This window comes from Bos taurus, chromosome 3 (assembly GCF_002263795.3).
Source record: "Bos taurus isolate L1 Dominette 01449 registration number 42190680 breed Hereford chromosome 3, ARS-UCD2.0, whole genome shotgun sequence".
Classification (NCBI taxonomy): Eukaryota; Metazoa; Chordata; class Mammalia; order Artiodactyla; family Bovidae; genus Bos; species Bos taurus.
Window position 1 is genome coordinate 78478035 of NC_037330.1, and position 18094 is coordinate 78496128.

Below are 18094 nucleotides of genomic sequence, written 5' to 3' on the forward strand. Positions count from 1 at the left end.
CTTTTAATGAAAGTGAAGTGAAAGTCGGTCAGTTTTGTCCGACTCTTTGTGACCCTATGAACTATACAGTTCATGAATTCTCTAGGCCAGAATACTGGAGTGGGTAGCCTTTCCCTTCTCCAGGGGATCTTCCAGACCCAGGAATCAAACCAGCGTCTTCTGCACTGCAGGCAGATTCTTTACCAACTGAGCTATTAGGGACGCCCTTTAGTACTGCTCTGTTAAAAATCATCTTGAGGAAAATTAGATGAATCATCAAGTTGGGGAACAGTATGTTTTCTTGTAAAAAAAAGAATGATTATAGAGTAATGAGAGTTATTTTTTCCTGAGATTTATAAACTGATTCTGAAGACATGATTCTCAACTAATGCTTCTGAAATAACTTTTTTTTTTCAGTCCTTTTTGAGAAATATTTATTTATTTTGGCCTCACTGGGTGCTAGTTGTAGCATCTTTTTCTTGGTTGTTGTTGTTTGGCTCAGGCTGTGTTGTCCCACAATGTGTGGAATTCCAGTTCTCAACCAGGGATTGAACCCATATACTCTGCATTGGAAGTGGACCCCCAACCACTGGACTACCAGGGAGGTCCCTGATGTATGTTTAAAGTCATCAGAACTAATTTGTTTAAACTGTATTTTTTTATGCATGTTTTAAGAATTAGCCTTGTTTTATCGCTATACCTTATAAGGTACTGTGTGCAAATATGATAGTTGTTATGGATATTAAAAACCTATAATCAACCTGAAACTAACAAAACATTGTAAATCAACTCTACTCCAATAAAAATTTTTAAATGAAAAATAAAACTATAATCATTTCTGTCAAAACCTCAGATATGCAGATGACACCACCCTTATGGCAGAAAGTGAAGAGGAACTAAAAAGCCTCTTGATGAAAGTGAAAGAGGAGAGTGAAAATGTTGGCTTAAAGCTCAACATTCAGAAAACGAAGATCATGGCATCTGGTTCCATCACTTCATGGGAAATAGATGGGGAAACAGTGGAAACAGTGTCAGACTTTATTTTTCTGGGCTCCAAAATCACTGCAGATGGTGACTGCAGCCATGAAATTAAAAAACGCTTACTCCTTGGAAGGAAAGTTATGACCAACCTAGATAGCATATTCAAAAGCAGAGACATTACTTTGCCAACAAAGGTCCGTTTAGTCAAGGCTATGGGTTTTCCTTTGGTCATGTATGGATGTGAGAGTTGGACTGTGAAGAAAGCTGAGCACCAAAGAATTGATGCCTTTGAACTGTGGTGTTGGAGAAGACTCTTGAGAGTCCCTTGGAGTGTAAGGAGATCCAACCAGTACATCCTAAAGGAGATCAGTCCTGGGTGTTCATTGGAAGGACTGAGCTGAAGCTGAAACTCCAATACTTTGGCCACCTCATGGGAAGAGTTGACTCATTGGAAAAGACCCTGATGCTGGGAGGGATTGGGGGCAGGAGGAGAAGGGGACGACAGAGGATGAGATGGCTGGAGGCATCGCCGACTCGATGGACATGAGTTTGGGTAAACTCCGGGAGTTGGTGATGGACAGGGAGGCCTGGCATGCTGCGGTCCATGGGGTCGCAAAGAGTCGGACATGACTGAGCAACTGAACTGGACTGAAATAACACATTACTTAAATTATGTGTATTATTTTGAATAAAATAAAATACTTGTAGTGTGGATTTATCTTTATGAAACTATATTAGGGAACATGTAGATAAGTGAAATTTAATAAATCAATAATAACTGGGTAATAAAGACAGATGAATCATTTTAAGAAACTGAATATACTCTCAGCTAAAAATTAATATATTGCTATTTAGAATAAAGTTAATTTTGAATGAAGCTAAAAATATAACAGATGGCATCCATCATATTTATTCATTAATTCTGTAAATATTTGTTGAGTATTAACTCTGTGCAGAAACTCTGTTAATGCACTAGAGATACAGTAGTAATTTAGTCACATGTAGGCCCTGGCCATACACTAGTTTCCTATGTGCTTTAATAAGGAAAAATAATACCATGGGAACACATAAGAGAGAGTTGTGAATGCTTCTTAGAGGAATTGACGTCTATGCTGAGTCTAAAAGAGATAAATAAGAGTTTGTCAATGTCAAGGGTAGTGATGAAGAATATTTTAAGACAGAGAGAACTGTGGCGACATGATGTTGCTTGGGAGGTAGGATGGTGGGAGGACTATCTTTGTATTCTTTCTGATTACAAAGAAAAGTCTGGGTTTGTTTGATAATTAAACTTTTGTGCATATGTACTTATACAGTTGACCTTGAACAAAAGGGGGTTTGGGGTGCCAACCTTTTATGCAGTTAAAAATCTAAGTGTAACTTTTGACTACCCCAAAACTTAACTACTAATAGCCTACTGTTGACTGAAAGTATTACCAAATATAAACGGTCAGTGAACACATGTTATATGTGTTATATGTATTATAAACTGCAATCTTACAATAACGCAAGCTAGGGGAAAGAGAATATTATTATGAAAAATAATAAGAAAGAGAAAATACATTTATAGTCAGTTCAGTCACTCAGTCGTGTGTGACTCTTTGCAACACCATGGACTGCAGCACGCCAGGCCTCCCTGTCCATCACCAGCTCCTGGAGCTTGCTCAAACTCATGTCCATCGAGTTGGTGATGCCATCCAACCATCTCATCCTCTGTCATCCCCTTCTCCTCCTGCCTTCAATCTTTCTCAGCATCAGGGTCTTTTCCAATGAGCCAGTACTTCACATCAGGTGGCCAAAGTATTGGAGCTTCAGCTTCAGCATCAGGCCTTCAAATGAATATTCAGGACTGATTTCCTTTAGGATTGACTGATTGGATCTCCTTGTAATCCAAGAGACTCTCAAGAGTCTTCTCCAACACCAAAGTTCAAAAAGATCAGAAGATCAATTCTTCAGCACTCAGCTTTCTTTATAGTCCAACTCTCATATAGTCATGTATAGTCATCCATACATGATTACTGGAAAAAACCATAGCTTTGGCTAGACTGACTTTTGTCAGCAAAGTAATGTCTCTGCTTTTTAATATGCTGTCTAGGTTGGTCATAGCTTTTCTTCCAGGGAGCAAGTGTCCTTTAATTTCATGGCTGCAGTCACCATTTGCAGTGAGTTTGGAGCCCAAGAAAATAAAGTCTGTCACTGTTTCCATTGTTTCCCTATCTGTTTGCCATGAAGTGATAGGACTGGATGCTATGACCTTAGTTTTCTGAATGTTGAGTTTTAAGCCAACTTTTTACTCTCCTCTTTCACTTTCATCAAGAGGCTCTTTAGTTCTTCACTTTCTGCCATAAGAGTGGTGTCATCTGTGTATCTGAATTTATTGATATTTCTCCCAGCAGTGTTGATTGCAGCTTGTGCTTCACCCAGCCAAGCATTTTGCATGATGTACTCCAAATATAAGTTAAATAAGCAGGGTGACAATATAATCCTTTCCCAATTTGAAACCAGTCCGTTGTTCCATGTCCAGTTCTAACTGTTGCTTCTTGACCTACATACAGATTTCTCAGGAGGCAGATGAGGTGGTCTGGTATTCCCATCTATTTAAGAATTTTCCACAGTTTGTTGTGACCATACAGTCAGAAGCTTTGGCATAGTCCATAAAGCAGAAGTAGATGTTTTTCTGGGAACTCTCTTGCTTTTTCTACGATCAACAGATCAAAGGATCAACATTTATAGTACTGTATTCTATTTAGCAACACTGTTAAGTGTATGTCATCCATTTAACAGATGAATTGTTAGTGCCTACATCAGTATTGTATTCAGTTCAGTCGCTCAGTCGTGTACGACTCTTTGCGACCCCATGAATCGCAGCACGCCAGGCCTCCCTGTCCATCATCAACTCCCGGAATTCACTCAGACTCACGTCCATCAAGTCAGTGATGCCATCCAGCCATCTCATCCTCTGCCGTCCCCTTCTCCTCCTGCCCCCAATCCCTCCCAGCATCAGAGTCTTTTCCAATGAGTCAACTCTTCGCATGAGGTGGCCAAAGTACTGGAGTTTCAGCTTTAGCATCATCCCTTCCAAAGAAATCCCAGGGCTGATCTTCAGAATGGACTGGTTGGATCTCCTTACACTCCAAGGGACTCTCAAGAGTCTTCTCCAACACCACAGTTCAAAAGCATCAATTCTTCAGTGCTCAGCCTTCTTCACAGTCCAACTCTCACATCCATACATGACCAAAGGAAAACCCATAGCCTTGACTAGAGGGACCTTTGTTGGCAAAGTAATGTCTCTGCTTTTGAATATGCTATCTAGGTTGGTCATAACTTTCCTTCCAAGGAGTAAGTGTCTTTTAATTTCATGGCTGCAGTCACCATCTGCAGTGATTTTGGAGCCCAGAAAAATAAAGTCTGACACTGTTTCCACTGTTTCTCCATCTATTTCCCATGAAGTGATGGGACCGGATGCCATGATATTTGTTTTCTGAATGTTGAGCTTTAAGCCAACTTTTTCACTCTCCACTTTCACACTCATCAAGAGGCTTTTGAGTTCCTCTTCACTTTCTGCCATGAGGGTGGTGTCATCTGCATATCTGAGGTTATTGATATTTCTCCTGGCAATCTTGATTCCAGCTTATGTTTCTTCCAGTCCAGCATTTCTCATGTTGTACTCTGCATATAAGTTAAATAAGCAGGGTGACAATATACAACCTTGACATACTCCTTTTCCTATTTGGAACCAGTCTGTTGTTCCATGTCCAGTTCTAACTGTTGCTTCCTGACCTGCATACAGATTTCTCAAGAGGCAGGTCAGGTGGTCTGGTATTCCCATCTCTTTCAGAATTGTCCACAGTTTATTGTGATCCACACAGTCAAAGGCTTTGGCATAGTCAATAAAGCAGAAAGAGATGTTTTTCTGGAACTCTCTTGCTTTTTCCATGATCCAGCAGATGTTGGCAATTTGATCTCTGGTTCCTCTGCCTTTTCTAAAACCAACTTGAACATCAGGAAGTTCACGGTTCACATATTGCTGAAGCCTGGCTTGGAGAATTTTGAGCATTACTTTACTAGCGTGTGAGATGAGTGCGGTAGTTTGAGCATTCTTTGTCATTGCCTTTCTTTGGGATTGGAATGAAAACTGACCTTTTCCAGTCCTGTGGCCACTGCTGAGTTTTCCAAATTTGCTGGCATATTGAGTGCAGCACTTTCACAGCATCATCTTTCAGGGTTTGAAATAGCTCAACTGGAATTCCATCACCTCCACTAGCTTTGTTCGTAGTGATGCTTTCTAAGGCCCACTTGACTTCACATTCCAGGATGTCTGGCTCTAGGTCAGTGATCATATCATCGTGATTATCTGGGTCGTGAAGATCTTTTTTGTACAGTTCTTCTGTGTATTTGTGCCACCTCTTCTTAATATCTTCTGCTTCTGTTAGGTCCATACCATTTCCTTTATCGAGCCCATCTTTGCATGAAATGTTCCCTTGGTATCTCTAATTTTCTTGAAGAGATCTCTGGTCTTTCCCATTCTGTTGTTTTCCTCTATTTCTTTGCATTGATCACTGAGGAAGGCTTTCTTATCTCTTGCTATTCTTTGGAACTCTGCATTCAGATGCTTATATCTTTCCTTTTCTCCTTTGCTTTTCGCTTCTCTTCTTTTCACAGCTATTTTCAAATATAATCACATATTATTAGGAGTTAGGACTTCCACAAATGACTTTTAGGAGAGGAGACACAATTTAGTCCATAGCACCTCACTTTAAATTTAAATGTCTTCTATTTTACATTTGAAAAAATTAGATCATCCTTAAAAAACCCATGTTGCTGCCGCTGCTAAGTCGCTTCAGTCGTGTCCGACCCTGTGTGACCCCATAGACGGCAGCCCACCAGGCTCCCTCGTCCCTGGGATTCTCCAGGCAAGAACACTGGAGTGGGTTGCCATTTCCTTCTCAATGCATGAAAGTAAAAAGTGAAAGTGAAGTCGCTCAGTCGTGTCCAACTCTTAGCAACCCATGGACTGCAGCCTATCAGGCTCCTCCGTCCATGATATTCTCCAGGCAAGAGTACTGGAGTGGGGTGCCATTGCCTTCATAGGAGATTATAATGTAATAATACAATTTTTGAAGATTATCTCAATATGTAAAAGAGCTTGTTAGCAATTGGTTCTTTTTGAGTACTTATTTTTTAGTCTGAAAATGTGATTATTTTTGTGATTTTGCTTAGGATGATAGAAATGTAGAGTGAAAAAATGGCATATGGTGTTTTTTTAACCTTAATTAAAATATCATCACTCTTCTTAACACAGTTCATTAATATACATCTTTATACATTTGCCAATATTTTTATGCTATCCTCTCTTAGTTTGAATTTTTCTGGTTTTCAGGATCTTTTGGCTGTTGGCTATGGACACTTTGGATTTAAGGAGCAAAAAAGAGGATTGGCCTGCTGTTGGTCAATAAAGAACCCCATGGTAACTCGAGCAGGAATAAGATCTATTTTTATTTAATTAAATGTTGACATAATTCTCGAAAAGTAGTAGATAGTTGTATTTGATAATTAAGCAAAGTCAAGGAAGTTTTATCATGTAAGACTGTATTATCTTTGGTTTAAATCTGTAACAATTAAATAATTAAAACTTATTCTGATACTTTATAGGATACAGTAAATTCACTACTATGTGCTGTTAGATCTGATGATCCAGGGCTGAACCATTATTGTATATCACTGCCCGTTATAAAGAAAAATATTTGCAAATGCAAATTTTAAAAATTGTTTCATTTACTATTGGATTGTTTTTCAGTATATGAATAACTCATCACTTTATAAGATAGATTTCTGTTATCCTCAATAGATGTAAAATAGATTCATATAATATCTTACTGTTATGAATTTTTAAAGAAAATGAACAAGAATCAGTTATTTTTTTTGCTAAATAGCTCTAGTCAATCTGTCACTTACAGGTTTACCTTTAGGGGTTTTTTTGTGTTTTTTTTTCATCGCACCATGCGGGATCTTAAGTACCCTGACCAGAGATCAAACCTGCACCCCTTGCAGTGGAAGCAGAGAGTGTTAACCACTGGACTCCCAGGGAGGTCCCTTTACCCTTAGTTTTTACTTTACAACAGAAATGTAAAGTGGACTACTTTAAAAAGATCAGAAAGGCATACAAAAATAATTGGAGTTCTTATAAATAACCCTCGTCTGTTAGGAAGTTGGGTTTATATAGCCTAAAAGAAAGGAAGAAGCAATTCTAAACATGTGGAAGGATTGACAGGATTCATCAACAGCAAGTTGTCTTCTTTTCCACGTAGGTTGTTAGAAACAAGAAAGGATTTGAATTGGACATTCAAACAAAACAACAAAACTCTAGTCAGAGTTGTAGAAAAGAGTAACTTAGAAAGTTTTAGAGCCTCTTCTATCCTTATTTAGAAATGATTAGATAATACAAGCATTAGAAACAGATACTGGGAGATAGGAATATATGCAGGATAATTTATTTGGTGGCTATTATTTGTATTTTTAAGAATGTAGACCTGTGATGGAAAATCCTGTTGGAAGATTACCCAAAATGATAATTACTGTAGAGCTACATGCTGTATTTTGCAAAATTACTGAGCTCTGAGGATTCATCAAAATAAAGGAAATGAACTGACTGAGGTTTTGTTCTCATGTATATAGGAAGTTAGGAGTAACTGAATGTAGGTTAACTCTCCTCACATCCCCACTGCCGTCAGCCTAGTCTTTAGTCACTGTCACACCCTCCTGTACTGTGGTCTATAAAACCAAGTTTAAATTGTAATATAATATATATTTTTTATTCAGTGGCCAGAGCGTACTTATCAGAGTCCATATGGAGTTACTGCTGTGGATTTTTCAATCGGCTCACCTAACCTTTTAGCAGTTGGCTATCACAATGGCACTATCGCCATTTATAATGTACAGAACAACAGTAACCTTCCAGTTCTGGATAGTAGGTGAGAAAATCCAAGAATTAGATAAATATATAACATGTACTTTTTTTGGGAGAACAAAAAAATTAATGTTATTTAGTTTTGAGTGAATGTTTATACTGTTATTGAGAGTGATACCATTATCTTTCAAACATTTGATAATTCCTCATAACGTCTCTCCAACTGGAATGCTCAGCTTTAACATCTCTTTATCATCTTTTCTGCCTGCTCACCAACAAACTTCTTTTGGTGTATGCTGCTGCTTTTTAAAAAGCTAAAATTTTTTCCAGCTTTATTGAGGTATAATTGACAAATAAAAATTGAGTTTATTTAGGTTGTACAACATGATTAAGTGTACAGTGTGATGATTTAATATATGTATCATTGTGAAATGATTAATGCAGTCAAATTAATTAATGCATCCATAATCTCACATACCTGGAGAAGGAAATGGCCATCCACTCCATTATTCTTGCCTGGAAAATCCCAGGGACAGAGGAGCTGGTGGGCCACAGTCTATTTCATCACAAAGTGTCAGGCATGACTTAGTGACTAAGCAACAACAACAACCTCACATAGTTACCATTTTTTTTGGGTGTGGTAAGAACACTTAAGATCTACTCTTTTAGCAAATTTCATGTATGCAACATAGTATTATTAACTATAATCACCATGATGTGCATTAGATTTCAAGAACTTTCATTTTATAAATGAAAGAAATAATTAATGCGACATATTGAGAAAATAAAAAAAGTTTAAAGTGAAAGAGATCTAAAGATACCTCAAGTTTTTATAATAAACCTGATATTAGTGGAGCAAAAATGAGGTCATATATTCATATTAGTGTTTGAATAAACTTCAGAAGAACTGGAAATAGCCTTTAAAGCAGGTGTTTTTTAGCTTAATTTTGAAATTATTTGCATAGTTTTGTAAGTGTGAGCCTTGTGTTTATTTCCGGGCAGAAGATTCATAATTTTTACCAAATAATCAAATATATCTAGATTTAAAAGTATTCAGCCCTATTGCTTTGGAGGATTCACATAAAAAAATCAAGAGAGTCAGTACTAGGAACAAAGCAACCCATTAATCAGTCAGGAAAGTAGTAATCTGAGAAGTGATTTTAATTTTTCAGAAAAATTTTAAATCTCAGCCTTAGAGAGAATCAAGCCAGTGGACAATGCTGAAATATAAGAAGAAGGGTGAAGTAACTATTTACTCGAATAGGACTGAAATGACTTACTTATTTAAACTATGAGAAATATCCTTGTAAAAATGGAGATACTTATATTCAGTGTATCTAAATAAACTAAATTTACACAACTAGGAAAAAGTAAGTGAATAGAGTAAAAGGAGTAGATTCTTAAAGAAATATTTGCTTTTATAGTCCTATTATGATAGCAATAAAATTTTCTTTTTTGTAAGAAATGAGAAAAACATCAGTGAATATTAGAAAAGTGGTTTTTTCCCCCTGATTTTAAAAATATTTAAAGTTGAAGTCAAGTTCAGAACAATAAAAGCATCATTCTGTAAGTAAGTCATGATGCTTTAGGGAGTTGTCCTTATCACTTAGTATTGCAAGTCTTTTTAAAAATTATGATTTTCTACTTAGTGATTTTCCTTGTTTTAGTGAATCACCTCAAAAACACTTGGGACCTGTATGGCAACTGCAGTGGATAGAACAAGACCGAGGGACAACAGGTGATGACAAAAGAGAAATACTAGTTTCTATATCAGCGGATGGAAGGATCTCTAAATGGGTTATACGGAAAGGACTGGACTGTCATGGTAAAATCAATAAATACGCTCACACTCTTTCTTTCTCTCACACACACACACCCCCACACACACAAATTATCTTTCTCTTGTTATGTGCTGAATTAAAAATTCCTAATGAACAATGTATAAAAGGTGATAAATTTAGGTTTGACTAAATAAGAGAAAAACTGGGCTTGATCATTTTGCTAAGCATCTAACTCTGGTATTTGCTTATTTTAACCTAATGACATGCACAGAATGGCAGAACTCATATTGTTTGCAAGAAGGGACATATTATATCTACAATATTTTTTCACGTGGTAGATAAGCTATCTATTTTTTCTTTAAAGATTTGATGCGCTTGAGGCGAACAACTGCTAGCACCAGCAAAAAAGGAGGGGAAAAGGAAAAGAAAGGTGAAGCTTTGATATCTCGACAGGCTCCTGGAATGTGTTTTGCTTTTCATCCCAAGGTAAATTATTTCAATACAACTTCTAATCATTGAAGTGTATTAAGATATAAGGCTGGGATTTCCCTGGCAGTCCAGTGTTTGAGATTTCACTGTCCAAGGCAGGAGGTGCAGATTCGGTCCCTGGTCAGGGAGCTAAGATCACACATGTCTCGTGGCCAAAAACAAAGATGAAAGGTTAGCATGTTAGTAAATATTGTGCCTTGTAAGCAGAAAACTAACAAACATAGGTATTAGCCTAGGGTGAAATGGCACTTTCCAGTTGGCTGTCCTTCATCTACATTTTAGAAGAAAGGCCTGTTTTTTCTGAGCAACAATAGAAGGATTATCTACTCAATTGCTCATTTTAACTTGAATGCCCAACCTTGCCCCTCTTGGGCACTCTCCTGCTCTGTCATAGTGACAGAAACCAAATCCACTATATAGTCTTCCATATCTCACTGTGAGTGGTGACTCTCATGATTCTGGGGATTGGGAAGACCACTTCAGATTATGCCTATCAAGACCAAAATGAAATCAGAGCACTGTTAGTAAAGTTCTGCTTCTCTAATTCTTTTTACCTAGAGGCTCTTTGGAATCAGAAAATTCAACCACTGTGACTCTTATAAGAAAACATTTCCTATATATTTTCTATTATATGTAATATGATCATCTCTTTAATGATACCATTATTCACCTACTTATGCAAACCAAAACTTGAGTTCTTACTCTATTCTGCTCTATCACCCAAATGATATTTAGGTTTTATCATCCTACTTCTTTTAGTCCAAGCCTACTATTCATATAGTTCAGGCTTTTACTATTTTTCACTTTTATCACTGTGTATGTGGTCAATCAGTTGTGTCTAACTCTTTGTGACCCCATGGACTGTAGCCCGCCAGGCTCCTCTGTCCCTGGGACTGTCCAAGCAAGAACACTGGGGTGGGTAGCCAATCCCTTCTCCAGAGGATCTCTCCTGACCCAGGGATGAAACCCTGGTCTCCTGTATTGCAAGCAGATTCTTTACCTCTGAGTCACCAGGGAAGCCCTTTTATCACTGCAGTCATATTCTCACTGCATTCGTTCTCAAATTCCTATAATCTGCTTGTCACCTTGACTCTAGAAGAGTGGTTCTCAATGTGGGCAGGGAGGGGAGTACTTTCCATCAGGGACATCTCACAATGTCTTCTTCAGATATTTTTGGTTGTTGCAGCTGTGGGAGGTGGGATGTAGGGAGGAGAGTTTTATCTCTCGAGCAGAGTCCAGGGGTGCTGCTGAACACTCTACATTGCGCAAGACAACCACTATCCTCTCCCCACCCAAACAAAGAATTAGCTGGCTCAAAACATCAATATTGCCCCTTTGATTTCTTCTTTGATAAAGCACGTTATTTAGTTTCCAAATATTCACGTTTTTTCTAAGCATCTTTCTGTTGGTTTCTAATTCAATTCCATCATGATCAGAGAGCAAACTTTTTATAAACTGAATCCTTTTGAATATATTGAGATTTGTTTTAGAGCCTAGAATGTGATGTTTACTTGTAAATATTCCCTGTGCATTTGAGAAAAGTGTATATTCTGCTACTGTTGGGTGAAATGTTCTGTGAATATCAATCAGGTTATGTTGGTTGATGATATTGTTCAAGTTCACTATATCCTTCCTGATTTTCTGCCTGTTTCTTCCGTGATTTATTGACAGAAAGGTATTGAAGTGTCTGACCATAATTGTGAATTTGTCTTTTCTTCCTTTGAAATTCTATCAATTTTTTCTTTATGTATCTTTAAGTACATAAGTGTTTAGAATTGTCATGTTCTATTGATTAATCGATTCCCTTATTATACAATGACCTTATTTATAGCTGGTAACATTCTTTACTCTGAAATCTACTTAGTCTGACATTAAGGTAGCCACTGCACCTTTCTTTTAACTAATATTAGCACAGTTTATCATTTTACATTCTTTTACATTTAACCTATTTATGTCTTTATAGTTAAAGTATGTTTCTTATAGGGAGCATATTGTTGAATTTTGCTTTTTTATCCAGTCCTAGAATCTCTGACTTTTGTGATATTTACACAGTTTACCTTTAGTTTGATTGTTGATTTAGTTTGATTTGAGTCTGTCATCATTTCTGACTAATTTATGTTTGGAAAGAGATGCGAAACATATTTCACCCCTTTTTCTGGAGGTAGGACTCTGAAGGGCTATCCCAGCTCCAAAGCTTGTTATAGGTTGGACTGAGCACTCTGTTGCAGCTACATCATAGTTTAACTTAAATATCTCTGCCTGTTCCTAGTTCCCTCAAAGAGGTTGATTCTGAGAGAACTTCCCAATAAACCTCTTGCATGGAAATCTCAATCTCAGGTTTATATACTGAGGAACCCAGCTTTACAGCAAACTTGAGGAGCTCTAGAGAAAGACGTTTATCTGTGTGCTAAGTTGTTTCAGTCACGTCCAACTCTTTGTGACGTTATGGACTGTAGCCCACCAGGCTCCTCCATCCATGGGATTTTCCAGGCAAGAATACTGGAGTGGGTTGCCATACCATCCTCCAGGGGATTATCCCAACCCAGGGATTGAACCCACATCTCTGTGTCTCCTGCATTGGCAGGTAGGTTCTTTACCATTGAGCCACCAGGGAAGCCCAGAGAAAGATGACCTACTTATAAATACTACTGAGATAATCATTGTTCGTATATAAAAAAGGAATTAGATCCCTACCCCTTTATAGGCAAAAACTTTTAGAAGAAAATATGGGAGAATATCTCTATGACTTCAAAGTAGGAACAGTTTCTTAAAACACAAAATCCTAATTATGTAAAATATATAATACCAGCTACATTAAAATGAGAACTTTTATTTACTAAATGACACTAAGAGTTTGTAAAAAAAAAAAATAAGCTGTATGCTGGGAGAAGATTTTTGCAACCTAATAATAGACAAAGCATATGTAATAGAATATATTAGGAACTTATTCAAATGAATATGAAAAAGAAAGATTATTAGTAAAATGGTCAAGAAATATGAACAGAAGAGGAGATTCAATTGGCCAATAAACATAAAAATGTGCTCAACTTTGTTAATATCCACATAAATGAAACTTAAAACCATTCAGTGTAAGTTAATACCTAATAGGATGGCAAAATCTAAGATTTCTGATGTAACCAAACTGTTGAAGAGAATGTGTGTCAAAAGGAACTTTTATATACTGCTGAATGTAAATTGGTAATACTACTTTGGGGGAAAAATGGACTTTATTTTGTAATTTAAACTACATAGACCCCCATGATCTAGTAACTGCATTCTTAAGTACTGATACATGCTAGAGCAATGTGTCTCAGATTTCAGGGTTCTTATAACTTACCTGGGAATCTTGTTAAAATGATTCTGATTCAGCAGGTCTGGGGCCGGGCCTGACATTCTGCAGTTCTAGAAACTCCAGTACTTTGGCCACCTCATACGAAGAGTTGACTCATTGGAAAAGACTCTGATGCTGGGAGGTATTAGGGGCAGGAGGAGAAGGGGACGACAGAGGATGATATGGCTGGATGGCATCACTGACTCCATGGACGTGAGTCTGAGTGAACTCCAGGAGTTGGTGATGGACAGGGAGGCCTGGCGTGCTGCGATTCATGGGGTCGCAAAGAGTTGGACACGACTGAGGACTGAACTGAACTGAACTAATAATACTACCAGGTGATGCTGACTTGACATAGCTCCACATAGAGCCCTGACTTTCAGACTTTCTGACTATAACTTCAGTATAGAAAACACATTTTAAATCCCTATTTGGTACATACATCTGAGATGTCTGAGACTCCGTCTAGTTTAATCTCTCATTCTCAGCAAAAATCATGTTCTTGTTAAGTCATCTGTCTTCTCTTTGACTAATTCTAGTGAAATAATTGGAGAAGGCAATGGCACCCCACTCCAGTACTCTTGCCTGGAAAATCCCATGGATGGAGGAGCCTAGTAGGCTGCAGTCCATGGGGTCGCTAAGAGTCAGATACGACTGAGCGACTTCACTTTCGCTTTTCACTTTCATGCATTGGAGAAGGAAATGGCAACCCACTCCAGTGTTCTTGCCTGGAGAATCCCAGGGACGGTGGAGCCTGGTGGGCTGCCATCTATGGGGTTGCACAGAATTGGACATGACTGAAGTGACTTAGCAGCAGTGAAATAATACTGTTTCCCTGGACTGTTAGCTCTCTCTTGAAATGTTAGAAAGTTTCTTCTTCATTTTAAGTGAATGTTTGTCCATATAATTTCTAGATAGGATACTAAGTTCTACACTCTATTTTAGCAAAGAAAAGAATCTGTATTTTCTTTGCACAGCCATCCTTCAGGGAGTTTAATTATTATAAAATCATGATCTAAAGAAAAAGACAACAGTCAGTTGTCTACAAGGTAGTATTTCTAGTTTTGGTTCTTGAACATATTTTAAGAAATCTTGAATTCTGTCTTCTGTTTAGCACATTTACTAATACATCACAAGTTAATGCATTCTGATTTTTGGTGTTATTAGGACACAAATATCTATTTGGCTGGTACTGAAGAAGGTCATATTCACAAGTGTTCCTGTTCATATAATGAACAATATCTAGATACCTACAGAGGACATAAGGTTAGTTTTAATTACAGTAGGTATGGAAAATTTTATCTTGTTATATTTCTGAAAAAACAGTATCATTAGACACAGTGTTTTTATGCAATAATTTATAACTTCAGATTTAAAAATACAAGCTTGAATTTGTATATAAAACACCCATAGTATGTGGGGCTTTTAATTTGGCTTCTAGATATCCTTGATTTCTTTTCATAAGTTATTAGGACACAATATTTGCTTCTGAAAGACTGCTGATTTAACATGCTGATCTCAAAGTAAAACTGACTCTGGCATATTTGCATTCCCTACATTTTAAAATGCTAGTTCCTACCATGTTTTCTTCATTTTCTCCTTTATTTTTGTTTATTTTTCTTAATATTCCTAAATATTTTTAAATACTATAGTATATATTAATATTTAGTAAGTACTATAGCAACTATATTTGTATGCTTCTGTATGCCATAATTTAGGGAAGAGATTCAACTTTGACCTAGTATTCTTAGCTAAGATAATACTTACACATTAATGCATGGTGTATAAAGCTTTTAGAAATCTGAGCATTTTAAGTTTGTTGGTCAAATTTAAAGTATAAGACATTAGATACTACTTACAATATATGTTAATTTATTTTTCTAATCCTAGGGACCAGTGTATAAAATAGCATGGAACCCATTTTGCCATGATGTTTTCTTAAGCTGTTCTGCTGATTGGGGTGTTATTATATGGCAACATGAGAATCTCAAACCATTTTTGAGTTTTTATCCAACTACTTATGTTGTTTATGATATTGCCTGGTCTCCAAAATCATCCTACATATTTGCAGCTGCAAATGAGAGCAGAGTGGAGATTTGGGACCTTCACATCAGCACGTAAATATTAACATTTTTCTTGAAGATAATTGTAGATAATAAAAGTAGAAGATAATTGCAGTTCCATCTAAATGATGCTTGATGGTTTTGACATTGGTTAGAGAGAACTGTAGTTACTTTAAAACAAGTAATAGTTCATACTGTGAGAGTCCTTTATGAATAAAGTGATGTGCCAGGATAATATATTAATTACCTACATCATATGTATTAATAGTTTAAAAATATTTGAATGAAAATGGGTTACTCTATCTCCTCAATTAAAAAAAATTTTTATTTATTTATTTGGCTGCATCAGATGTTAGTTGTAGCATGTAAGATCTTTTAGTTGTGACATGCAAACTTAGTTGTGATATGTGGGATCTAGTTCCCTGACCAAGGATTGAACCCAGGTCCCCTGCATTGGGAGCATGGAGTCTTAGCCACTGAAACACCACGGTAGTCCCTCATCAAATTTTTATAGACTGATATAGGATATCATAACTACCTTGAATTCTTTGTCATTGTCTGGTTTATGGAAGAATGCAGAGAGGCACTTTTCTGATTGTTCTTAACTGAAGACCTTTTATTAGTAAGATAAAGGGAGCAAAATAAGTATTTTTTATGATATTTACTTATTCTCTTACCTCATTTTAAAACATATTTGAAGAAACATGCAGTTTAATTAAAATTTTTTTCTTTAAGTGTTACATCAAAGTTATTAGAGGGCCATAGACCGTCCTTTTTAATATGAAAGTTTATAAAGTGCTGGAATTGTGTTTAATGATTCTACTTCTTCAATCATTATTTCAATATTAGAAAATATTGTGACCTTTAGGCAAGTTATTAAGGAAGAGAAGCATGGAAATACATTCTTGTTTGAAATAAATGATATAAAATTCAATGGGTTTATTAATAATTGCAAATTTTTTCCTAGAGATTAATAGTTTAGTAACTTTAAAATTTTTTCACGACTCATTCTATAAAACAATTTGAACCAAAAACTCAAGGAGTACAACACAAAGCAATATATTTTTGTCTATGAGATGACTAACATAGAAAGTGGTCACTTAAAGGAGTGTCATCTCTTTTTTTTTTTTTCCTAGTAAAATTGTAGTTCCCAGGCAAAATTTCTTCAGAAGAAGTATGCAAGTTACTGCTTCTTTTATAAGAATGCCAATGGATTGCTTTGGATGAGTAAGAGCTGAGAAGGTTCTTGTTCTTCACTGAAGAAGATTCATTCTTCAATGAATCTAAAACAAGATTCATTGTTCAGATTCACTTATGGTCTAGGGATTCATTTGGATCAAAACATCCTTCCCTTAAAAGACATTTATTATTTAAGAAGTTGTACTAGGGATCCTCAGAGAAACTGAACCCATAAAATAGAGATGGTGGGAGGAAGGGAGAGAGAAAGAGAGAGAGAGATTTAAAAATATTGGCTTATATGATTGTGGGGCCTGGCAGTTCCCAAGTTTGCTTGACAGTGTAACAAGCCAGAATTTCCATCAGGGGAGTCCATGTTGCAGTCTTGAGTGCAAAGCAATATAGAGGCAGAAATTTATTCAGTTTCAAGGACCTCAGTCTTTTCTTTGAAGGCTTTCAACAAATTAGATGAGGCCGACTCACTTTGTGAAGGATAATTTGCTTTATTCAAATTCTATTGATTTAAGTTAATCATATCATACCTTCACATCAGTGTGTAGACTGGTGTTTGACTAAACAACTGGAAACCACAGCTTAGCCAAATTAATGCATAAAATTAATCATCACAGGAGTTTAAAGTATGAGTTCACATCTTAATTGTGAATACTTTAATTTATTTCATTGAAATTAGTTTATTGAAAGAATGAAAGCTTTGATTGAATAAAGGGTGAGAAGTAGTTATTTTGCTTTTGGAAACACACAAAGATGCTTTTAGTTTTTGTTACATGAAATCACAAATATCTCAGGGTCTTCTTAGTCTGTATGTAAAAAGAATATATTAACAATAACTAAATTTACAAATATAATATTTCATTACAGTTTGGACCCTCTGATTGTCAATGTTGCTAACCCTGGAATCAAGTTCACAACTGTTCTTTTTGCTAAGCAAACAGATTGCCTTCTGGTGGGAGATAGCGATGGACAAGTTGCTGTATATGAATTAAAAAATATGCCCACTACTTTGGATTCTAACAGGGTAAGACTTGAAAGTCAAAATCTTATGTCATTTTATGATTTTATTCAGCTGTAGTTTTGTGTCATACAAGAGATTTACACTTCTCAAATATCTGAAGTGTGGCACAGTGGAAAGATATATATAAGTCCCAAAGTGGCATGGTGCCTAGTAGGCTTATTTTATTTGAGCCTCACAGTCTTTATCTGTTAAATGAAAACATCGTTCTTTTTTTTTTGTTCTTTTTTTTTAAATTTTATTTTATTTTTAAACTTTACATAATTGTATTAGTTTTGCCAAATATCAAAATGAATTGAGCAGAATAATTATAAATATTATATGAAATAATTTAAAACTGTCCCTAGTTTATGGTTGTGA

The 18094-nt window shown here is 36.3% G+C and overlaps 1 protein-coding gene across 1 annotated transcript in view; it reads left to right on the forward strand.

The window, feature by feature from the left end:
- DNAI4 (dynein axonemal intermediate chain 4) overlaps positions 1-18094 on the forward strand; it is a 99788-nt gene that overhangs the window by 69197 nt on the left and 12497 nt on the right. Inside the window, 7 exon segments of the mRNA XM_002686332.7 lie at positions 6338-6424; positions 7777-7928; positions 9532-9689; positions 10010-10131; positions 14633-14731; positions 15356-15582; positions 17584-17740. Of these exon segments, the coding sequence (XP_002686378.3) occupies positions 6338-6424; positions 7777-7928; positions 9532-9689; positions 10010-10131; positions 14633-14731; positions 15356-15582; positions 17584-17740 (1002 nt within the window).